Here is an 18729-nt window from a genome sequence, read left to right as displayed (position 1 = left end):
CGATCTTGGTATTTTTTATTATACCTAATAAAATGTATGTTGAAACACCTTAAAACGTATAGTAAAACATCTGGTAAAACATTGAGTGCCACATCTGGTGAAACATGGTAAAACATTGAGTGCCACATCTGGTGAAACATGGTAAAACATTGAGTGCCACATCTGGTGAAACATGGTAAAACATTGAGTGCCACATCTGGTGAAACATGGTAAAACATTGAGTGCCACATCTGGTGAAACATGGTAAAACATTGAGTGCCACATCTAAACAAACAAGATAAAACAATCATGGCCTTATGTACAAAAAAAACTCTCTTTATAGTCATGTGAACCCTAACATGACTTATAGGGTTGTTTAACTGGATGTTGTCTGCTCCTGCCCATCAATACTACCAATGCAATACGTTGTATTATTATGACATTGCATGCTGTATAAAAATACTTCTTCTGTTAGTCATATGTGATTTCAAATGCACAATTGCCTCAATGCACAATAGCACAACATTTGTTGCTCATATCCCCAGAATTGTCCCTTGTGTAGTTGAGCAGAGGTAATATATAATAGTGAACGGAGTAATGATGAGACAATTTCATCCTGGTACAATAATAATGATTAATACTTAAGATCATACATACAAGACTGTATAATTTAGTGTCTAGCAGATGTCATCTCTTCTCAGATTGCAGATTTTGTGGTCCTGGGCTCGTTCAATTCTTGTTTTGTTTGGGTACTTCATCAAATAATCGCAAGTGTAGAAATGGTGAGTTGTAGGAACTGACGACAATAACCAATCTGCCACTTAAGAAATTGCCCAGGAAAACTGTAGTTGTCTTCACAATATCTGCTATTGCAAGCTTAAAGGTTGACTTGCAACAAAATTCACATTACAGTTATTTGGTATCAAAAGATTCACCATGTCTTACTCTGCTGTGTTGTAGGTGCAAAATATGTGGAAATGTGACTACAAGCTCTTAAAAGCTCAAAAACGAACAGTTAATCGCAGCCATCACGAAACCGCCGTAGATTGGAATCAATTTATTTCTCTGACGTAGTCAAACGATTTGGTTATTGTTTTGACACGTGATGTTCTCACGTGAAATAAAAGGCTCAATATAAAACTTCATAGCACTAGTTTATGACAAACACTTCGGGTTTTATCGAAGAGCCCTTACCAAATATAGATGCTCGCTAGTTTACTGTTTCATTTCGGCTTGGTCTAGTCGTAATCTGATCATGTGACCCATACTTCCTGCAATACAGCGCAAATAATTTCTGCAGCATTTCTCGACCATCACAGCTGACCAACAGACTCGTCATGTTTATCAGAGAATGATATGCACTACTTCGAGCTAAGGTTAAAAAATTAAACGAGTTTTTACGGTAGGTGTTGAGATATCAGTGCTCAAAATGACAGCATTACAATGATCATGAAACAGACGGCGTAAGGACAATAGACATGGTTTTATTGAATGCGTGGAGTGTATTTGTGAAAATATTTGGACGAATGAGGTTGCATGAAAGTGTAAACAGAAGCCATCTCGTTCAGCTACGCCCCATTTGAGCCGTTTTGGAAAGGGATTCTAATCTACGGCAGCTTTGTGATGGCGGCGATTAACTGTTCGTTTTTTAGCTTTTAAAAGCTTGTAATCACATTTCCACATATTTGGTACTTACAACACAGCAGAGTAAGACACAGTGAATCTTTTGATACCAAATAACTGTAATGTGAATTTCGTTGCAAGTCAACCTTTAATGAGAAATTTAGCCTGAATAATGATTAGCTCTCAACCTGGTGAGAGAGACAATGTAGAATGACAACATTAATTTTTTGTCCTCAAATGGAAAATAGACAGCATTTTGAATGATGGCTTCTATAAAAGAAGAGTTGCAAACCTAGAAAAAACTCGAGGATTCTTGTAGTCCTGCAGACATTAATAGTATTTACAGATTTTGGTATTGTCAGTCGAAGACTGCAACAGCATTCACATAGTGGCGGTATTACCTGCTGTACAGGACTAGATACAGTGAGAGTGTTGCTAGTGTGTATTTTGCAGGGCTATTTACAGTGAGAACTTGCTTTACACTATTTATACATGCAAAGCACATTTTAGTACAAACTCATCACAGAATTAGATATCAGGTTGATTTTGATGCAGCCAAAACACAATTCCAAGGTGTGAATGCTGCTCAACCTTGACTATGAATGGCCAAACAAATTGATTGCAATTAGTATGTTGTACATGATTGAAATGAGAATTTGTTATGGTTTTAATATATATTGTTAGTGAGAATACTATGAAAAGACCAATTTTATCAGAATAATGATAATGCCTGACTCCTTATTCTGAAAATGTATGGGAGTTACAGCACGAGTTCATGAGCATGTTAAACATAGCATTTGAAATCTTTGTTCAGCTTTTAACTTTCAAACCCCATCAATTGTGGTGAAAACTTTGGGCAATGTGCAGTAACAGTCAAATTGCAGTGCAGATACAAAGTTGGCAGTGTCATTTGATCCACAGTATCAACTTTATACTAACGCAGTTCAAATACTCATGCAGTGTCGAGTTTTGAAGAATGTGCATTTGCAGTAGACCTATGCATAAATTGCTAGGCTTAAAGTAAATTGAAGCGTTGTGGAAGTTGATGTGGACTGATACAAATAACCAATTATACATATCCATTATTATTCCTTGTTTCTGTATGCGCAGTCATATGTGTAGCCATTATCTTATCATGTATTGAAGGTGGGCCTGTTTTTCATTACAAACTCATATGTACCTAGCTATTCTTTTTAACCTGGTTGAACTTGCTAAGGCCTGCCCTCTAAGATATAAATACCCTGCCTGTACGGATATGTTCATTCTTGTGCGCAATACAAGACATACTGCAACCTTCACTGGATCTTTCTACGAACATCAACTAGCTCGACTTCACCTGAATTGCACCAGCTTACACATTGCACCAGCATACACATTGCAACAGCAAACACAAGTGCACCAGCAAGCACCATCCTCAATTAACAGTTAGGCTGATAATCTCCCAGATTGCACCAGCAACACAGTGCACCAGCAAGCATCATTTCCAATAAGAAACTAGGCTGAAAATTGCTCAGATTGCACCAGCATCTCAGATTGTATCAGCATCATAGTGCATCAGCAGAACAGTTGCATCTCTCTGGTCATTTCCACTTGTCAGGACCCAAAGGATGTGGTATTTTCCCCTGACCAAAGCAGGAACACGCTAGGAGTTGTGTTCACTTTAAAACAGAAGGTTAGGGATCAGACAACCCCTCTTAGCCCACTAACCTAAATACACTTCAAGGTAAATGCCCAGTAGATTGCAGTGCAGTAATCTCGCACTGCAGTTCTAATGCATCGTAACTATATGTATAGCGGTGTAACAAACACAACATTTTTTACTCCCCTAAAAATTAATATACGTACTGGATATGGTACTAAAAATGTTCATAGGATTTGCCGTTATGCTATTGCTATTTGTTACCATTTCCCAATTGCTTTAATTATTATTGTACAAATAAATGTTTATTCGATGTCACATCAAGGCGATTATCTTTAATCATCAATGGTTGGAGCAAAAATGTATGTATATATAAATGCAGATGCTTTGCTAAATGTTCTAATACTTTCAACATTTTATAAATTATTTGATCCAAGATAACATATTACACCGAGTCGGCTAACTCATCATTTCACGTCCAAAGGATTGTTTTCTCATTCCTACACGCGAAATTATAACGAACAACAGTTTAGAGTGCGGTTTTAATAGTCGTTGTTTTACCGTCGATCGGGGAGAAATATGTTTGCAAGTGACTAATCTCTAAGGCTATCAATTGAACACGTTTACCAATCTAATATTGTTTTTCGATTGTAATCGAATGATAACTGAACCGTACATCTTTGTTTATGTTAATCGCGAGTCCACCTTTTTGACGCCAATGGCTACGTGTCTGGCCGATATTACCCGAATCACCTATTACGGCAATGGTATTGGTCAATCGTTGCGCGAACTCCGGATTGTCTTGAGCCAAGCAGAGCCTATAGAGACAAGTTGCTAAGCTGAATTTGGTTGTTGAAACGACTTGTCTATTTTTTAATGCTTGTCGGATGATAAATCATTGTTCAGCTTAAATAATAGATTGTCAATAATTAACTAGATTCACCATAATATTTTGCTGGAGTTATCGTTGTATGCAAGACCAAAGCCAAGTAGGTATGGATTAAAATATTACGATGTAGTAGTGAAGATTCCTTGCCAAATGTCCCCTAAACACTACTACGACCGTCACATGTGTGTATGTAAATCGTATAGCATTGACAATGATGTGTGAAGTTATAGATGACACAATCAGAACAGTCTTGCAAATCTCTTGTTCGTTCTCTTGTGTCTTTTTCTTGTGGAACGGCATCTCATCATACGGAACTTTCATCCGTACAACTAAATGAGTTTTTAAAACCATGTTTGTATGTTTTATATGGCCACTCTAAATGACATCATTTTATGTTAACAATGTATTTTAACATACAATGAGGTTTTAAGAGTAACATTGTGAGTAACTTGGACATGCATGTGCTATTAACCTAACTTAATTGTTATTTATTTGGCGTATTATCAAGTAACGTGTGAAATCTTTATTTTACTAAAGTTTCATTTTAGCTATTCATGTTTTTTGCATGTTATTTAGAATATCGAACTAGAAAATGATTTCACTTGAAGACTAATCATTTCTTATTAAACAAGGCTTAGGCCTATCTTGTCATTCCATGATAATCTAAACCATATTTTATGAAGTGACATTAATGTAAGCCTATCTTGGTTATAAATGGTATATTATATGTATAGCAAAATATTCATTAGATTGGTGAATTTTATAAATTTACTCAAATTGTGAAATCATATCTTAAAGATCACCAAGTCTCTCTAAATATAATCAAACTTACTCAAGTAAAAGTTGATCTAAGAATAGAAACTAACGTTAATTGGTAAGGCGATGATTAAACATTGGACAATCTTTAGAACCCAACAAATATGGTTGATGTGTTTTACTTTATCTCAAGATTACCATACAGTATTTTCATAAATTGATTCTTTTAGTGATTGAGCTGACATCCTTGCCTGCTCCGGAATGAAAAAGCATCACAAGAATCATGATTAGCTAATTCCAGCTCTCTTCAAACATAAATTCACGAAGTATGGTTTGTTCTTTTTTCTAGTAGTTCAGAATTATGCATGCTGCTCATAACATTCGCCGCGCATATGTTGTGTTTAGTAGCAATAGATGTATCACTTCAACATATGAATTGTATTATATTTATTGTTATTTATTTTTAAGGAGGTTCTGGCTTTCCAGCGCCAGTCTGACTGGCCTTCTACATTATGAAAAACTCAAGTAAGTTTGTGATAATAATACTATCCAGTCAAACTATATTAGTGGTAATTGTAGTAAAATATAACAGTATGTTTACATAAAATTCAGAAAGCTGTAGAATTCCATAATCATTAGCATTCAAAGTTGAGCTGTTTTTCATGTGCACACTCTCTTAATGTAGACAGAACTAAGCAGCGAGTTGCATTGCAGAATCATCAGATGGTAGCAGCAGCAAAGTAACGACTGTGGTAGCAACGCCAGGCCCAGGGCCGGACCAGCCTATAGAAGTTTCTTATACAGATGCCAAGGTTATAGGAAATGGCAGTTTTGGTGTTGTATATCAGGCTAGACTTACAGAAAACTCTCAACATGTTGCTATTAAAAAAGTTCTCCAGGACAAAAGATTTAAGGTAAGCATTTTGTAGACCTTAATCAATCAAAGTTAACTGACAGCATTTTACAATTGCGTCTATTCGGAATAATGGAGACACGATATTTTATTTTTCAGCAATGATTTTGATGCTGGAAAAACAAAATACTCGTTTTGGGGACTACAACACTCGCCATACCAGCGCCAAGTGATCATTTTTTCGGCTAAACATAGACGTATGATATTAGATATTAACGCCAACGATTAGCCAATGCATGAACTTGCGACAAAAGCACTTCTGTTGGCCACTATTCTTGTAAATTTTCCCCCATATAGTCGTGACGCTGCGTCGTTATGGTTACCCAACTATAGATAATTATAATGCAAGATCGAATGAGATTCAGCAATACTTAAGAAGTTTGCGTCATACTTACAGGTCACACATTGCTTTTCGAATACCGATTATAAAATTACACTAATCGGCCTGTGCGTACATCTTGTGGAGTATGCTAGCAATAAATCGCTCTTTCACACAAATTGGAAATTTAAAATATTGTCCATAAAAATTTGCTATTGGAAGTGGTATGTTAAAAACCTATTACCGTATGCTCTGCTTTCCTGAATAAAAATTTTTAATTGATAATTTTAGATAATCGAGTTGAAAAATGAACCATTTAAATATAGTTATATATATATATAGCGTTGCAACTGTTTTTGCCCTATACTTGCAAAGATCACAAATAATTCTTTTCATTTCTGCGATTTGAAAATGTTCTTGCACACAAAATATTATGGAAACCCCACTAGATATTGCTACCTGCTACTGTTAATGCAATAAAGATTTGTGCTGTCGATTAACTTTTAATCTTCTATACATTTCCCAGACTGGTTGGGGAGAAGTAGCAAAATCATTTAGTTAAAATATTTTACACACTAATGTCATCTCATTATTGCCTTGCTTTGTGCATCGAGTGTAACGACCTGGAAGAACAAGCGAAAGGTTACTGTGAAAGGTTAGTGTATCGTTGCTGATTGATCGCTGGACAAGTTACAATTTTTGTAGAACCGTGAGCTGCAGATAATGAGAAAACTGGAACATGTTAACATTGTCAAGCTTTTATATTTCTTCTACTCGAGTGGTGATAAAGTAAGTTAGCTTCTTTGCCTTTCCATTCTCTATCAAATCTGTCATATGTATTTGTCATAAGTGTACTTTTATCGTTTCTACTCTCCATATATACATCATAAAGGTCTTGTATCATTTCTATTGCATATATATATATATATATATATATATATATATATCTGTATATATATATATAACATATATATATATATATCATCAGTATCCTCCTATCATGTGCAGACCCTGACGCCAAGTTAATAAGCTCTGATATTTTTGTCATTTTTAAACTGTGAAAAGTTGGCGTAAAGGTCTGGCTACAGGCATTGACGTATTGCACAGTCAACATGCATATTCGACATGCATCGTCGACACGCATAATGCAGATGTTCGCTCTGGCTATGCACACCGAGTCTGCCGAATGATGCATCGATTCAACCAACTGATTGGCCAATGAGAATTGGCCTCCATGGCATCCTTGCTGGATTGTCCATTATCCTTATTGTATTGTCAGCATATTTATTACCTGGTATGGATCAACAATTGACCTGCATTACAACTCATAAACAAGTTGGATTACCAAATGATTATAAATTGTTTCACAATTCAAATAGAATTATGCACTCCGTAACGATTTTTGTAAAATGTATAGACTTTACCACTGTGACATCTCCATAGTAATATAGGAGACGGATAGTGTGTGCGTAGGTAGAGGTGATGTTAGAGATACAGAGCTAGTCTATACTCGGACTATGAACTTTGAAGTACACCTTTAGCTAAAACGGTTAGATTTTCAAATTTCGGTAGTTTTAGGCAGTTTTTGCGCAACTTTTTTCATGAGACTCCTTGTAGATTTTATATAAAATTGATCTAAAAATGTTTGTCGATATTTTTGTGTAATTTTTTGTATCCATAAGGAAATTCGTTAGAAGGAACGGATTGCCTTCTTCTTTTCCACTACTAGCACTCCAACTAGTCATTTTGGTTTCTATGATTTTAAAACCACAAAAAATATGGAGCGCTTTTTAATATTATTCGAGCATTGTAAAGCAAACCATGTACAGGAGGACTGCATATATGTATGGGCTGATTGTAAAGCTGAAATGTTTCAAGAAACTCGGTGTTGTGTTTTTAAAATTACTTGGTATGTTTGCTTATATTTTACATAGTTTGTCATAAAATCTTTATATTGATGTGATTGTAAGTCAAGATTTGACTGCAATAATATTACATCCTATATGTATGTTTGTATTATAAGCATTTGCATATCATTTGTATGTATTTATCATGTGTACACGCGTGTCATATGTTCACTTGTGTCATATGCTTGCAAAAATCATGTGGGCTGGTATCACCATATAATGGTATTACGTGTATACTTGCATCACAAGCATAGATACAAGTACACATATTATGTATGCTTGTGGCATATGTATGATTCTGGCGTATGCATGCTTCCGTAATATGTATGCTTGTATCAGTATCTGTGTATCTTTAATTGTATGCTCGTATTCTGTATCATTTCCATGTTCGTATCATGTGTATGGTTTTGTGATGTTTATATGAGTTGTGTGTATGCCTCCATACATCCATGTTCATCATGCTATCATCGTTCAATTATGCGAGTAAACTACTACTTTTACAGAAAGATGAAGTTTATCTCAATCTAGTCCTAGAGTATGTTCCAGAGACAGTATATAAAGTGACTAGACACTATAGCAAAGCCAAGCAAACTATCCCAATGTTGTTTATAAAAGTAAGTACTTTCTGTATAGTTTTATATTACTTACATATTTCTTTTCTGGAGGGCAAGAGGCAAGGAAAGCTTCCAAGTTAATTGTTTTGGTAATCCATGCTTGTTTTTGATCTTCTACAAGCACCTCGGTTGTATGATTCAGTTTTATGACCTTGAACTCACCACTCCTTTAACTTTGTTTTGAAGTTGACCAAAAATCTATTTTGAAACAGATATTATTATACAGTCCTTAGTTTCTCCTGTTTGGAACTTTTAAACGGAAATTAATTTTTGTTTTTTTTTGTTTTTTTTTACGGGCTTTGATGTTTTTATATACTGTACATATTACTAGCAACCAAACAGCAATATTAGGACTGGCGAAAAATACATTCCTCCCCACTGACTCAAAGGCTAAAAAATAATTTTCACCAGTTGCGGCTGTTTGACATCAAAATTGAGGAATGATTTTCTTTCTAGCAGAGATAACGATGCCCCAAAAGCGATGTAAATCATACATAGTTTGAGCTCTCTTATAGATGGCTGGAGTATGGACGTTATACAGCCCTGTTGTAGATACTCTTTTTGTACCACAGCCCTCACCAGTCTCTGTTAATGATTGTATGTGATATACTATTAGTGACGTAGTATTATTCTTCTAGTTTGTCGATGTATTTGAACTGCCAAAGCAGTGAGGTGGTTTAATAGCAGCCGGTATAATATTCATGTGCATATAAATCTATAATATTTGGTGCACTGTTTGGGTGACTCGCTGGCCAAATGAAGCTATGAGTTCCATCTCCCGTAAAGTATCCACCTATGTATAGGTAATAAAGGGACCTTGCCTGTGGTAGACATTAGTCATACATATGGTTTTATGCTTATGTATTTAGAGTTAGTCGTTGCGGACTAGGTTTTTCATTGGGACAATTTCATATGCAATCACGAAAGGTTTGTTATGCTTTTGTATTCATATTTTGTCTCATTTGTACAGTTGAGGACTGGTCATTTAGAGACAATAACGGAATCATGAACTATTGTCTTCCTTACGTTTCCGGTTTTCATTCGTAAATCAATGTTATCACTGCACCATCTGCTTGGCAGAGTTTTTGATAGAACATATTTTTAGTTAAAAAAGTAACTTTTGACAAACAAGAACATACATGTTCTTATTGTATATATATTGTATATACTGTATACGTATTGTGTATATACACTGTGAACTAAATTAAATAAATAGTTTGCTGGTGTTACAGATCGTGCTCATTTTATGATAAAACAATCACTAGCTCTGTGCTCCTAACTGTTTGTTGCCGTTTCGTTGCCATTAAAAACAGCTAGAGCCTATTTAAGCTACCATAACAGGCGTTAGACAGTGTCTGCTTCTTGAATTGTCATTCTGCGCGTAATGTCTATTGTTTGTAGCTCCTAGCAGCATTTGAGTCGCTCCCATCTAATCTGGAAATCTATGTCACTGGAAATTCCCCTTTTTATATGGCTGTTTCAATAAAGTAGAAACACTAATGGATTTCTTTTTACCGATACCATCCCATTCCTAATAGTCATGCAATAGTTTGATGGTAAAAATTAGACACAATTAGAGATGCAAGCGCCCTAGAGCCTGTGTTGTCAGTCTTGTATCTCTACACTGCGTTCGTTGCAGCTCTACATTTACCAGCTGTTTCGAAGCTTAGCGTACATACACGCTCATGGTGTGTGCCACAGGGATATTAAGCCACAGAATCTTTTGCTCGATCCCGAATCAGGTGTACTAAAGTTGTGTGACTTTGGAAGGTTAGTCTTTAATCTTGGTGCAATATTTTGCTGAGGTGTCATCACCTACCGTGCTGTTATTTTATGCCTGATGAGTTTCAATGTGACTATCATATAGCAGAGTTTAATATTTATAATGATCTTTGTTTGCTCATCTGTGTGTTCAGTGCAAAGATGTTAGTCAGAGGAGAGCCTAACGTTTCCTACATCTGTTCGCGCTACTATCGAGCACCGGAGCTAATATTTGGAGCAACAGACTACACTTGTCAAATAGGTTAGTTGAGTAATTGCTTGTCATGTACAGCATGGATAATTGCGAAGTGAGTTTACTCTTATTGGAAAATGCCGAATGCGAGCAAATGTCAGAGAAGAGTGTATATAACTTCCATTAGTCAACTCCCTGGAGGAGATATGTTGATTTGCTACAGTTGGTTGATGTTCGCTGGCGCCACTTGACTGTTGAGGGACATTTGTATCGAGATGCTGTTAGAGGCCTTATCAGTTGATGAATGGTGTGTTACCAGTGCTCTGAACTTCTTTTCCTTAGGAGGTGTCCTCCAGTTAGCCATTCTATTGTTTTTAGATTAGAGCAGCTACGACAATCCTATGGATGGTGACTATGTTTCTGTTCTCAAGTTATTCTAGCAATGATGACTGTGTTGTAGACATTTGGTCAGGAGGCTGCGTGCTCGCGGAAGTATTGCTCGGTCAGCCAATCTTTCCAGGCGATACAGGAGTAGACCAGCTTGTCGAAATAATCAAAGTTCTCGGCACTCCCACTCGAGAGCAGATTCGAGAGATGAACCCTAATTATACCGAATTTAAATTTCCTCAGATCAAAGCGCATCCGTGGGCAAAGGTGAGGCTCGGAGTATCTGAATTCTTATTTTCAGATTTTGCGCGGATATGAATTGAACAGATTTGACGATGTACTTCGCAGTAAAAGGTCACCTGTACTGTATAGAACTACATTTTTACAGATAAGAAACTTTTAGTGTGTACAATCATATTACAGTCATACTGCGGATTTCGACCAGAATTCATTCTAGAACAGCTGTTCGAAAAGTTATTTGTCCTTTTTGTTATTTGTAAAGTCCGAAATTTGAAACTGTTTCTCCCATTATAATTTATGTAAATTATTTTACTTTGTTTCAAGTCGAGAAAACAACTTTTTGCATTTTTACTATTTTACACCATAAACTGTATGCACATATAATAAGAGAGTTGGTTATATGTAAAATACAGCGATTGTCTCATAAAAATATATTAATAAATAAGATAAATGCCCGGGTAAGAAAAAATTTGTTGTACAGAAAGTTAATCTTTATTTAACATATACAACATTTATCATTCTAACTTTTAAACTTCATATCATGAGAAGTGTTTTGTGTAGTTTAAATAAATTTGGAAAAAAAATAAAACAACTACGAAGGTGTTTAGATGTGAGCTAGTAAGTAATGGCTAAATAAAAGTCTGTTCCACTGCAATGAAAAATGATTTGATACTTATACAAATAATACAAACTGAGAAAACAAAATAAAAATCATTAACATGTTGAATTTTATCTTACATTATTTCAACTACACAAAACACTGCTCTCATGATCTGTAGTTTGAAAGTTAGAATGGCAAATGTTGTTTTATGTTAAATACAAACCAATTTTCTGTGCAAAGACTTTTCTACTACCCAGGCAACGCTTGGTAGTACAGCTAGTAGTAATATAAAAGCTAACTTGTCAAATCCAGTTTTGTGTTGTACAAGGATTTATCACTAAAGCACTCAATGGTAAGCAATTGAAGATGTAAGGGTTGGAAATATTTTGGATTTTTACCATGTTTGTGAAAACTGCATAAGAATGCTGGGAAGTTGCTCATCTTGTTTACTAAAGAAAAGTTTGGCCATCTTCATGTATATGTGGGTGGCTCTTCTACTAGAGTGTGTGTAACTAGGAGAGTGGCTGATATGTGAACAGCAGGTCAGGGTTCAATTCCCAAAAAAGGCCACCTCTGGTGACAGGAATGGCATCCAACTTTAAACCACTCTCCGCAACTAGGCATGTCTCCAGTTGTCCCAGCTCCCTAGCCAAGATCACAGAGACATTGCGCGGCAATGTTCTTAGAAACAGGCACAGCTTCTGCTTTCAGTTAGCCAAACAGACATTACTGTATTCTCGATCTTTGAGGGAATGCCCACACACAGTGTGTAGCAGGTCATGCCTATGTAAGGAATGTGTTAATTGGCTCACACTGTCATAAGTTGATAATGAAATGTCAATCAATAAATCAATATTTACTCGCTATTTGCTTTAAAATGTGATAGCCTTTTTATATAGGCTTATGGGTGCTGCTTAATTCAAGATCGTGTTAGTGACATAGTCGCTATCCTAAATGGGAAGAAACATGCTTCAAATTGCATCTTACTAAACTCCATGTACAAACCCAGCATTCTTGGCTTCATGCATGAATAATAACATGAAAAATAAGCCTCAATTAAAATGCAGTAAAAGTGTACAGTATCTGTGTGTCCCATATTGCTGCTCCTTGGATTGTATAGCTTATATTCTGTATGCCAATTTAAAAGCAGAGCATAAGTTCTCGCTCTGTTTTGTTATCGCAGGTATTTCGACCCCGAACGCCACCGGAGGCAGTAGATTTAGCCTGTAAACTTTTGGATTACACTCCAAATTCTAGATATAGCCCGCTGCAGGCTTGCTCGCATAGTTTCTTTGATGAACTCAGGGAGCCTAATGGAAAACTTCCAAATGGTAGACCATTCCCTCCCCTGTTCAACTTCACATCTGAAGGTAAGAATGTTACTCCGCGAGTGGCAGTCCTGGCCCTATTTAATCACCCTCATTTAAAATTTTGTACAAAAATTATGGTGATAATGTGCCTCGCATTTCAATTATTATACGTGTTTCAGTGATTGTCTGATGAAAAGTCCATAAAACTTCAAACTTGTTTTATCTGCGATTGATTAGACGAGTCAGCATGTGTTGCTAAAAAAATATTGTTCTGTTGGGATTTTAAAAACCTGTGTTCTATATTATTGTTATATTATTGATATTGCAAATTTACTTGCTTGTTTGCTGTCATTGCAAATATTGCTGTTAAATATTGCAGTTATCTGCAACTCTAATGTCAAATAACAATTGCTTCTGACTGGATGGAGATATTTGAGAGTTACATTCATTTAGGCTGTGCTGGCTAGGGAAAGTTGATGTTTTGATGCTGGCTATCCTCAATAGCCCGAATATGTTTCTATATTTGTGGACTACCAATACTAACAATATACATTGTATGGAGCTACATGTGCATATTTCCATTGCGATGGCTACTCCAACAAGCCATGGAATAATGAAGTCTCATTTCATTTAAGTGAATATTACAGCCACTAAAACAGCATTTTACATAAACATTCACAACGAAATCGCTCAAGTTTTTAATCCGATTGCCTACCTTTGCTAAAGGTTGAGACAAGGGTAATTCATTTTTTCATTAAATGGCTCTGACTCATGCCTTTTCAGAATACCTTTCAAGTACATGTACTACTGTACTTTTCAAGTACATGTACTACTATTGTGAGTGCCTGATTATGTACTATTGTAGAGCTAGCTGTGGAGAAGAGCCTCAATGACAAGTTGATACCAGCACATCTACGACAAGGTTCAACAACAGTCAATGGGGCTGAGGCTGTATAGGAGACATGTTTGGCCTTACTTACTTTTCGAACATGAATGAAACAATGTGATTATACTTCGCAACACAGAAATTTCAACTGTTGTTTAGAGCATTTTCTTCTTTTGGCCAAGTTCCATCGTATAGTCATTTATATACCACTTTATCCTACTTTATCGACTAACGATGCTGCCCTGATACTGTGATGACAAGATGAAATTTAACTATTCCTCTTGGTTGCCATCGGCGTACTAATAGGTAAAAACTATTTTGTACAGAGGCTCATCCGCCAATGTATGTAGCCATTTCATCTCTATTTTAACATGTGAATGGGGAGTGCAAACCTATCATAATATGAAGAGCACAAATATCTACATTGTACAGATTTAATGTTATTATATATACATCCATGTACGTATAAAAATATGCTCTTAGCATACATTTAATGCATTTACTATGAAAATATAGAACATTATAAGAGACTAACAACAAAATTGCAGTGTCAATAGCTCTGATGTAAAAATGACTAGAATACGTAACTAGCCCAACAGCACCCTTTTCATGCGTCTCTTGGCCTCGATCATGTACCCCTCAGTTTCTGACTCCGAGTCGCTACTACCTTCTAGCCATGGTCTTTTATCCGAACAGCTCGGGGAACAAAGGTATTGCAGCAATGGCAACTTATACTTGCCGCAGAAGTCAACAAATTTTACATGCTCTATCTTTGCAGTAAAAAATACACCTACAAAATAAATGTAAAGATTACCTACTACAAGACACCACAGATTGTCATCAAATTCAAAAGTCAACTTTTCTAAGATACATCTCAACACAGGAAGAGAAGCTGACGAATTGATGTATGCTCCGGAGTGCATTAGGATAGCCTTAGCGGTTCTTTGGGTGTTAAAATCTTATTTTAAATCCATTCATTTTGAAGTGGGAGGTCAAAGAATGAAGTAACTGTGTCTATTTTAAAATTTGCGTGTGAAGACATGGAATAACATTTTAAAAATCATGGAAGTGAAGAGAAAATTAGAGTCGTCAAATGAACAATACTACAATAACCATTTCGTGTGAGACCTACCTTTGCACCTTGGGTTGACGCATTTGTTGGCTGACTGTAGATACTGGCTCAAACAATTGGGAAGCTCTTTACTATTGTAAGGTACGTGCGCCAGTTTGATAACCCGTCCAGATAGCTCCAAAAGGGATGGCACATCATATGTCATGCTTTGAATAAACTTAACCACGAGAGGATTATTCCTCAAACTCAGTTCTTCAAGTCTGATAGACACGATTTCTGGTGGCAGTGTAGCTAATCTGTTGGAGTGGAGGCTCAGGCTTTTGAGTTTTCCCAAACGAATGAGGGTTTTTGGAAGGCTGTGGAGTCGATTGGAAGCTAAATTTAGTATTGTTAGATTGTGAAGAGACCCAACTTCTTCGGGTATACTTTCTAGAAGATTGTCACCCAAATTTAGGACTTCTAACCTGAAACACAACCGTAAGCTTTCAGTTAGCAAACTCGAAGGATGCATTTAGCTCAGGGAATAGTGCTAAGACAACTGCACTCCTATATAATTTTAAACAATTGCAGCACAGAAATATTTATTCTGGAGCCAACCTTGGTTTATCATTTTTACTTAATGCATCAGCAGTACCTGCACCTTTTTATTGGTAGATCTTACAACCATTTTTTTCTGTGAGTAAAAGAAATGTATACATTTATGCAGATCTACAAAAGTAGTACAGCATGTCTGTAATGAAATCGGTCTTTCAGTAACTCTTTGTATTCCAAAAAAGATGCCATGGTCACAACCATTGAGCTTGGCTTGACTTTTGTAATTAATGAGACATTTCTTCACAAAGAATTTTTAACAATGCATGACACAGAAGCTACACTGATTCTCATTGACAAATTTTGTTTGTGGTTGAGCTTCTACTGTTTTTTAATTCAACTTTATTTTACTGACCAAAGCCGGTGAAAGCAAATCAAGCTGTGATAAAATAATCATGTAGCAAATCAATGATATCAAAAATGAATGATTGTGGTGATATAAGGATGGGCTAGTTATATAGGCCTACATATAAACAGACGCATCATGAGCGAGTTTTCACAAACACTCAAGTTAATTTTTGTTGAGTCTACAAACTCATGCTATGGCATTTGAGTAATCTGGCATCAAAAATGCTTTGGCAAGTCCCTCATCTGTTTCAATTTGCAAACATTTATAGGATGAACAATGTAACAATACAAACAGGTTGATTAGTCGGAGCTAATTATGTATATATGTGGTTTTAGCTAGTATTTAAACATGGCTTCACCCGAACATACACTTTCAAATGTTAATAAATGAAATATTTTGTAAATTTTGGAGCGAGTGAGACCATTTCGTTTCAAGCTGAGCCTGCTCTAGAAAAGATCTCCGGCTATTTTGAGCTTGATCACAAACAGCAAAAAGTTCGCATATAGGTATTTTGTACAAAGTTTCATAAAATGGACTTGTTCCATCAAGATTCCAAAATGAAATAAAACTTCTACATCGATAAAAAGAATTCTAGCACGGTACATAGGAATAACGAACTACTTGTACAAAGTATTATAAAAAAACTGTTACTATACTTAGGCCTAGATCCATCTCAGCACTGATGATCAGGAAATTATGGTCTTGATTGTTGGTAGGCCTATTATATTTTGCAGTGATGACAAATTGTTACTAAATTATAAAGCAAATTCACAAATAGAAGTTATCCTACCATGGTTGCAGGTTTACATTAGTAATAAACAACTCCCATTTTGCTCAACAACACCTATCGTTTGGGTAATTTACTCGTTAGATAACTAAATGGTTGTACATGTATATACAGATACCTGGTATAAATTATAGTAATAACTAAATGTAGGTAAAATATGCCAACTATTTCTAAACTACAACAACCCGGTGAATAAATAAGAAATTACTGATGCATTTGATAAAATATCATTTTTTAAATTCTAACAGCCAGTATCTCAGTCTGAGTATCAAAATGACGATTGCTTTGATGTGCAACAGCGTTAGTCAAGTCAGCCAGGTATCGATAGGCCTACTAGTATATTGCAACCGTAAAGTATCAAAATATGGAAGTTAAAATCATAACTTACGAATCATGACATTACTAACCTTTGCAAACTGTCAACGCTGCTAGGAAGGGTCCGAATCTTGTTGGAGCCCAAATAAAGAATTTGCATATTAGGCAAATGAACAAGTTGTGGAGGAAACTCTGTAAAGCTATTTCCTCCCAAATCTACGTATTGGAGAGCATGTAATTGATCAAACGTCTTAGGTAGTGAGTCATTGTCCAAACAATTGTTTTTTGCTTTAAACGCCTGCAAACATTGCAAGGTAGATATCTCTTCGGAAACGTGGCTTAAACCATTATTGCTAACATTCAGCTCAACGAGGTTAGCAAAAGATTCAATTGTTTGAGGAATAAATCCGATATGATTGTGATGAAGATCAAGTTTGCGAACGTGATGTCTGGATTCCTCTGCTGGTAGTGTTTTTTCAGGAAATTCCGATAATTGTTTTCTGGATAAATCTAAACTTTCAAATAGGTTTAAAACACGACTAGAAGCTTCTTCACTCGCAGCATTATTAAATGTAGCATCCATCCCTGATACGACTAGACGTTGGTACTGTACATGTATTTGTGAAGTAACTTTAAAACGTTTGGAAAATAGCTTGCCGACAAAACAATTATTTGCGGCCTAATCGTTGCAAATTACGGCAAATATGAAGAAAGTTCGTCCAAATTTACTACGAGTGCACAACTTCCAAAATCAATCTGAAAGAATGGTTTGTTTTTAGTGTAATTAAACTCAGATGGCAACCAGGCCTTGAGCCAAGCCTTTTCAAAAAACTGCATTACGCGTTAAAAAAGTGGTGAATGCAGTCACTAATTTCAAATTATTTTAGTAGCACCAATAAAGAAATGTAAAGGTAACAACAATGCAATAGCTCTAAACATACATAAAAATAATAAAATACTGTACATGTATGCCAATGAAAAGGAACTCAAGTTACAATTTTAATGCCACATTAATGACATACCAGCATACACAGCAGTAATATTTGTATCTAAACTATATCATTCTGTTGAAATTGTTAAATGGTAGACTACACTTGTAAGACCACAATATAGTTTTGACACAATTTAACGCATTATAACAATCTTTCTGTAATAATAGATGAATAATTTCTGTAATAATTGGCAGTCTCTCAGATGCAGTATTAGCCAATTGGAGAGTCCAAGGCTGAACTCACACTAATCCTACAACGAACCTACTGCTATGCTCTATAGCCTCTGTCTATAGTGCAGCTTCTATAACCCTAATGTGCAACATGGGCACTAGCAAGGCATAGACTTAATTCCTCTGATCAAGTGAGATATAAATGTAAATGAAGATTACTTTGAGTAGGGTCTGATTCTGCTTTGTAGGCTGTTTCATCAGCTTTAATACTCCATATTAAAGTACTGACAGACTTCGTGCTTTCGGAAGGATTCGAGTAAAGGTATAAATATTTTAAGGCGAAAGTGAGCCCTTTAAGATATTTAGGATTTAGGTCAAAATATATCGGGTACAAAAAATCAATATGATAAAATAACCACTTTTAAAGTTATGGTTC

At 35.8% G+C, this 18729-nt stretch overlaps 2 protein-coding genes across 2 annotated transcripts; one reads left to right on the top strand and one right to left on the bottom strand.

Moving 5' to 3' along the window:
- Nucleotides 1-4034: 4034 nt before the first annotated feature.
- LOC137385427 (glycogen synthase kinase-3 beta-like) lies at nt 4035-14522 on the top strand. The gene is made up of 11 exons (XM_068071881.1): nt 4035-4234; nt 5117-5212; nt 5355-5411; nt 5601-5800; nt 6824-6907; nt 8529-8639; nt 10279-10409; nt 10556-10662; nt 11054-11247; nt 13005-13191; nt 13997-14522. The coding sequence occupies exons 3-11, from the start codon at nt 5399-5401 to the stop codon at nt 14086-14088; spliced, it is 1119 nt and encodes a 372-aa protein (XP_067927982.1). The 5' UTR covers nt 4035-4234; nt 5117-5212; nt 5355-5398; the 3' UTR covers nt 14089-14522.
- A 71-nt stretch (nt 14523-14593) lies between these two features.
- Nucleotides 14594-17736, bottom strand: LOC137385428 (leucine-rich repeat-containing protein 58-like). Its single transcript, XM_068071883.1, has 3 exons — nt 17224-17736; nt 15150-15553; nt 14594-14807 (listed from the first exon to the last, which is right to left on the bottom strand). Exons 1-3 carry the CDS (start codon nt 17712-17714, stop codon nt 14605-14607), a joined length of 1098 nt encoding a protein of 365 aa, XP_067927984.1. The 5' UTR covers nt 17715-17736; the 3' UTR covers nt 14594-14604.
- Nucleotides 17737-18729: the final 993 nt, after the last annotated feature.

This window comes from Watersipora subatra, chromosome 1 (assembly GCF_963576615.1).
Source record: "Watersipora subatra chromosome 1, tzWatSuba1.1, whole genome shotgun sequence".
NCBI lineage: Eukaryota > Metazoa > Bryozoa > Gymnolaemata > Cheilostomatida > Watersiporidae > Watersipora > Watersipora subatra.
Note: the sequence above shows the minus strand (reverse complement) of the source record. Positions and strands in the feature narration are given on the sequence as shown.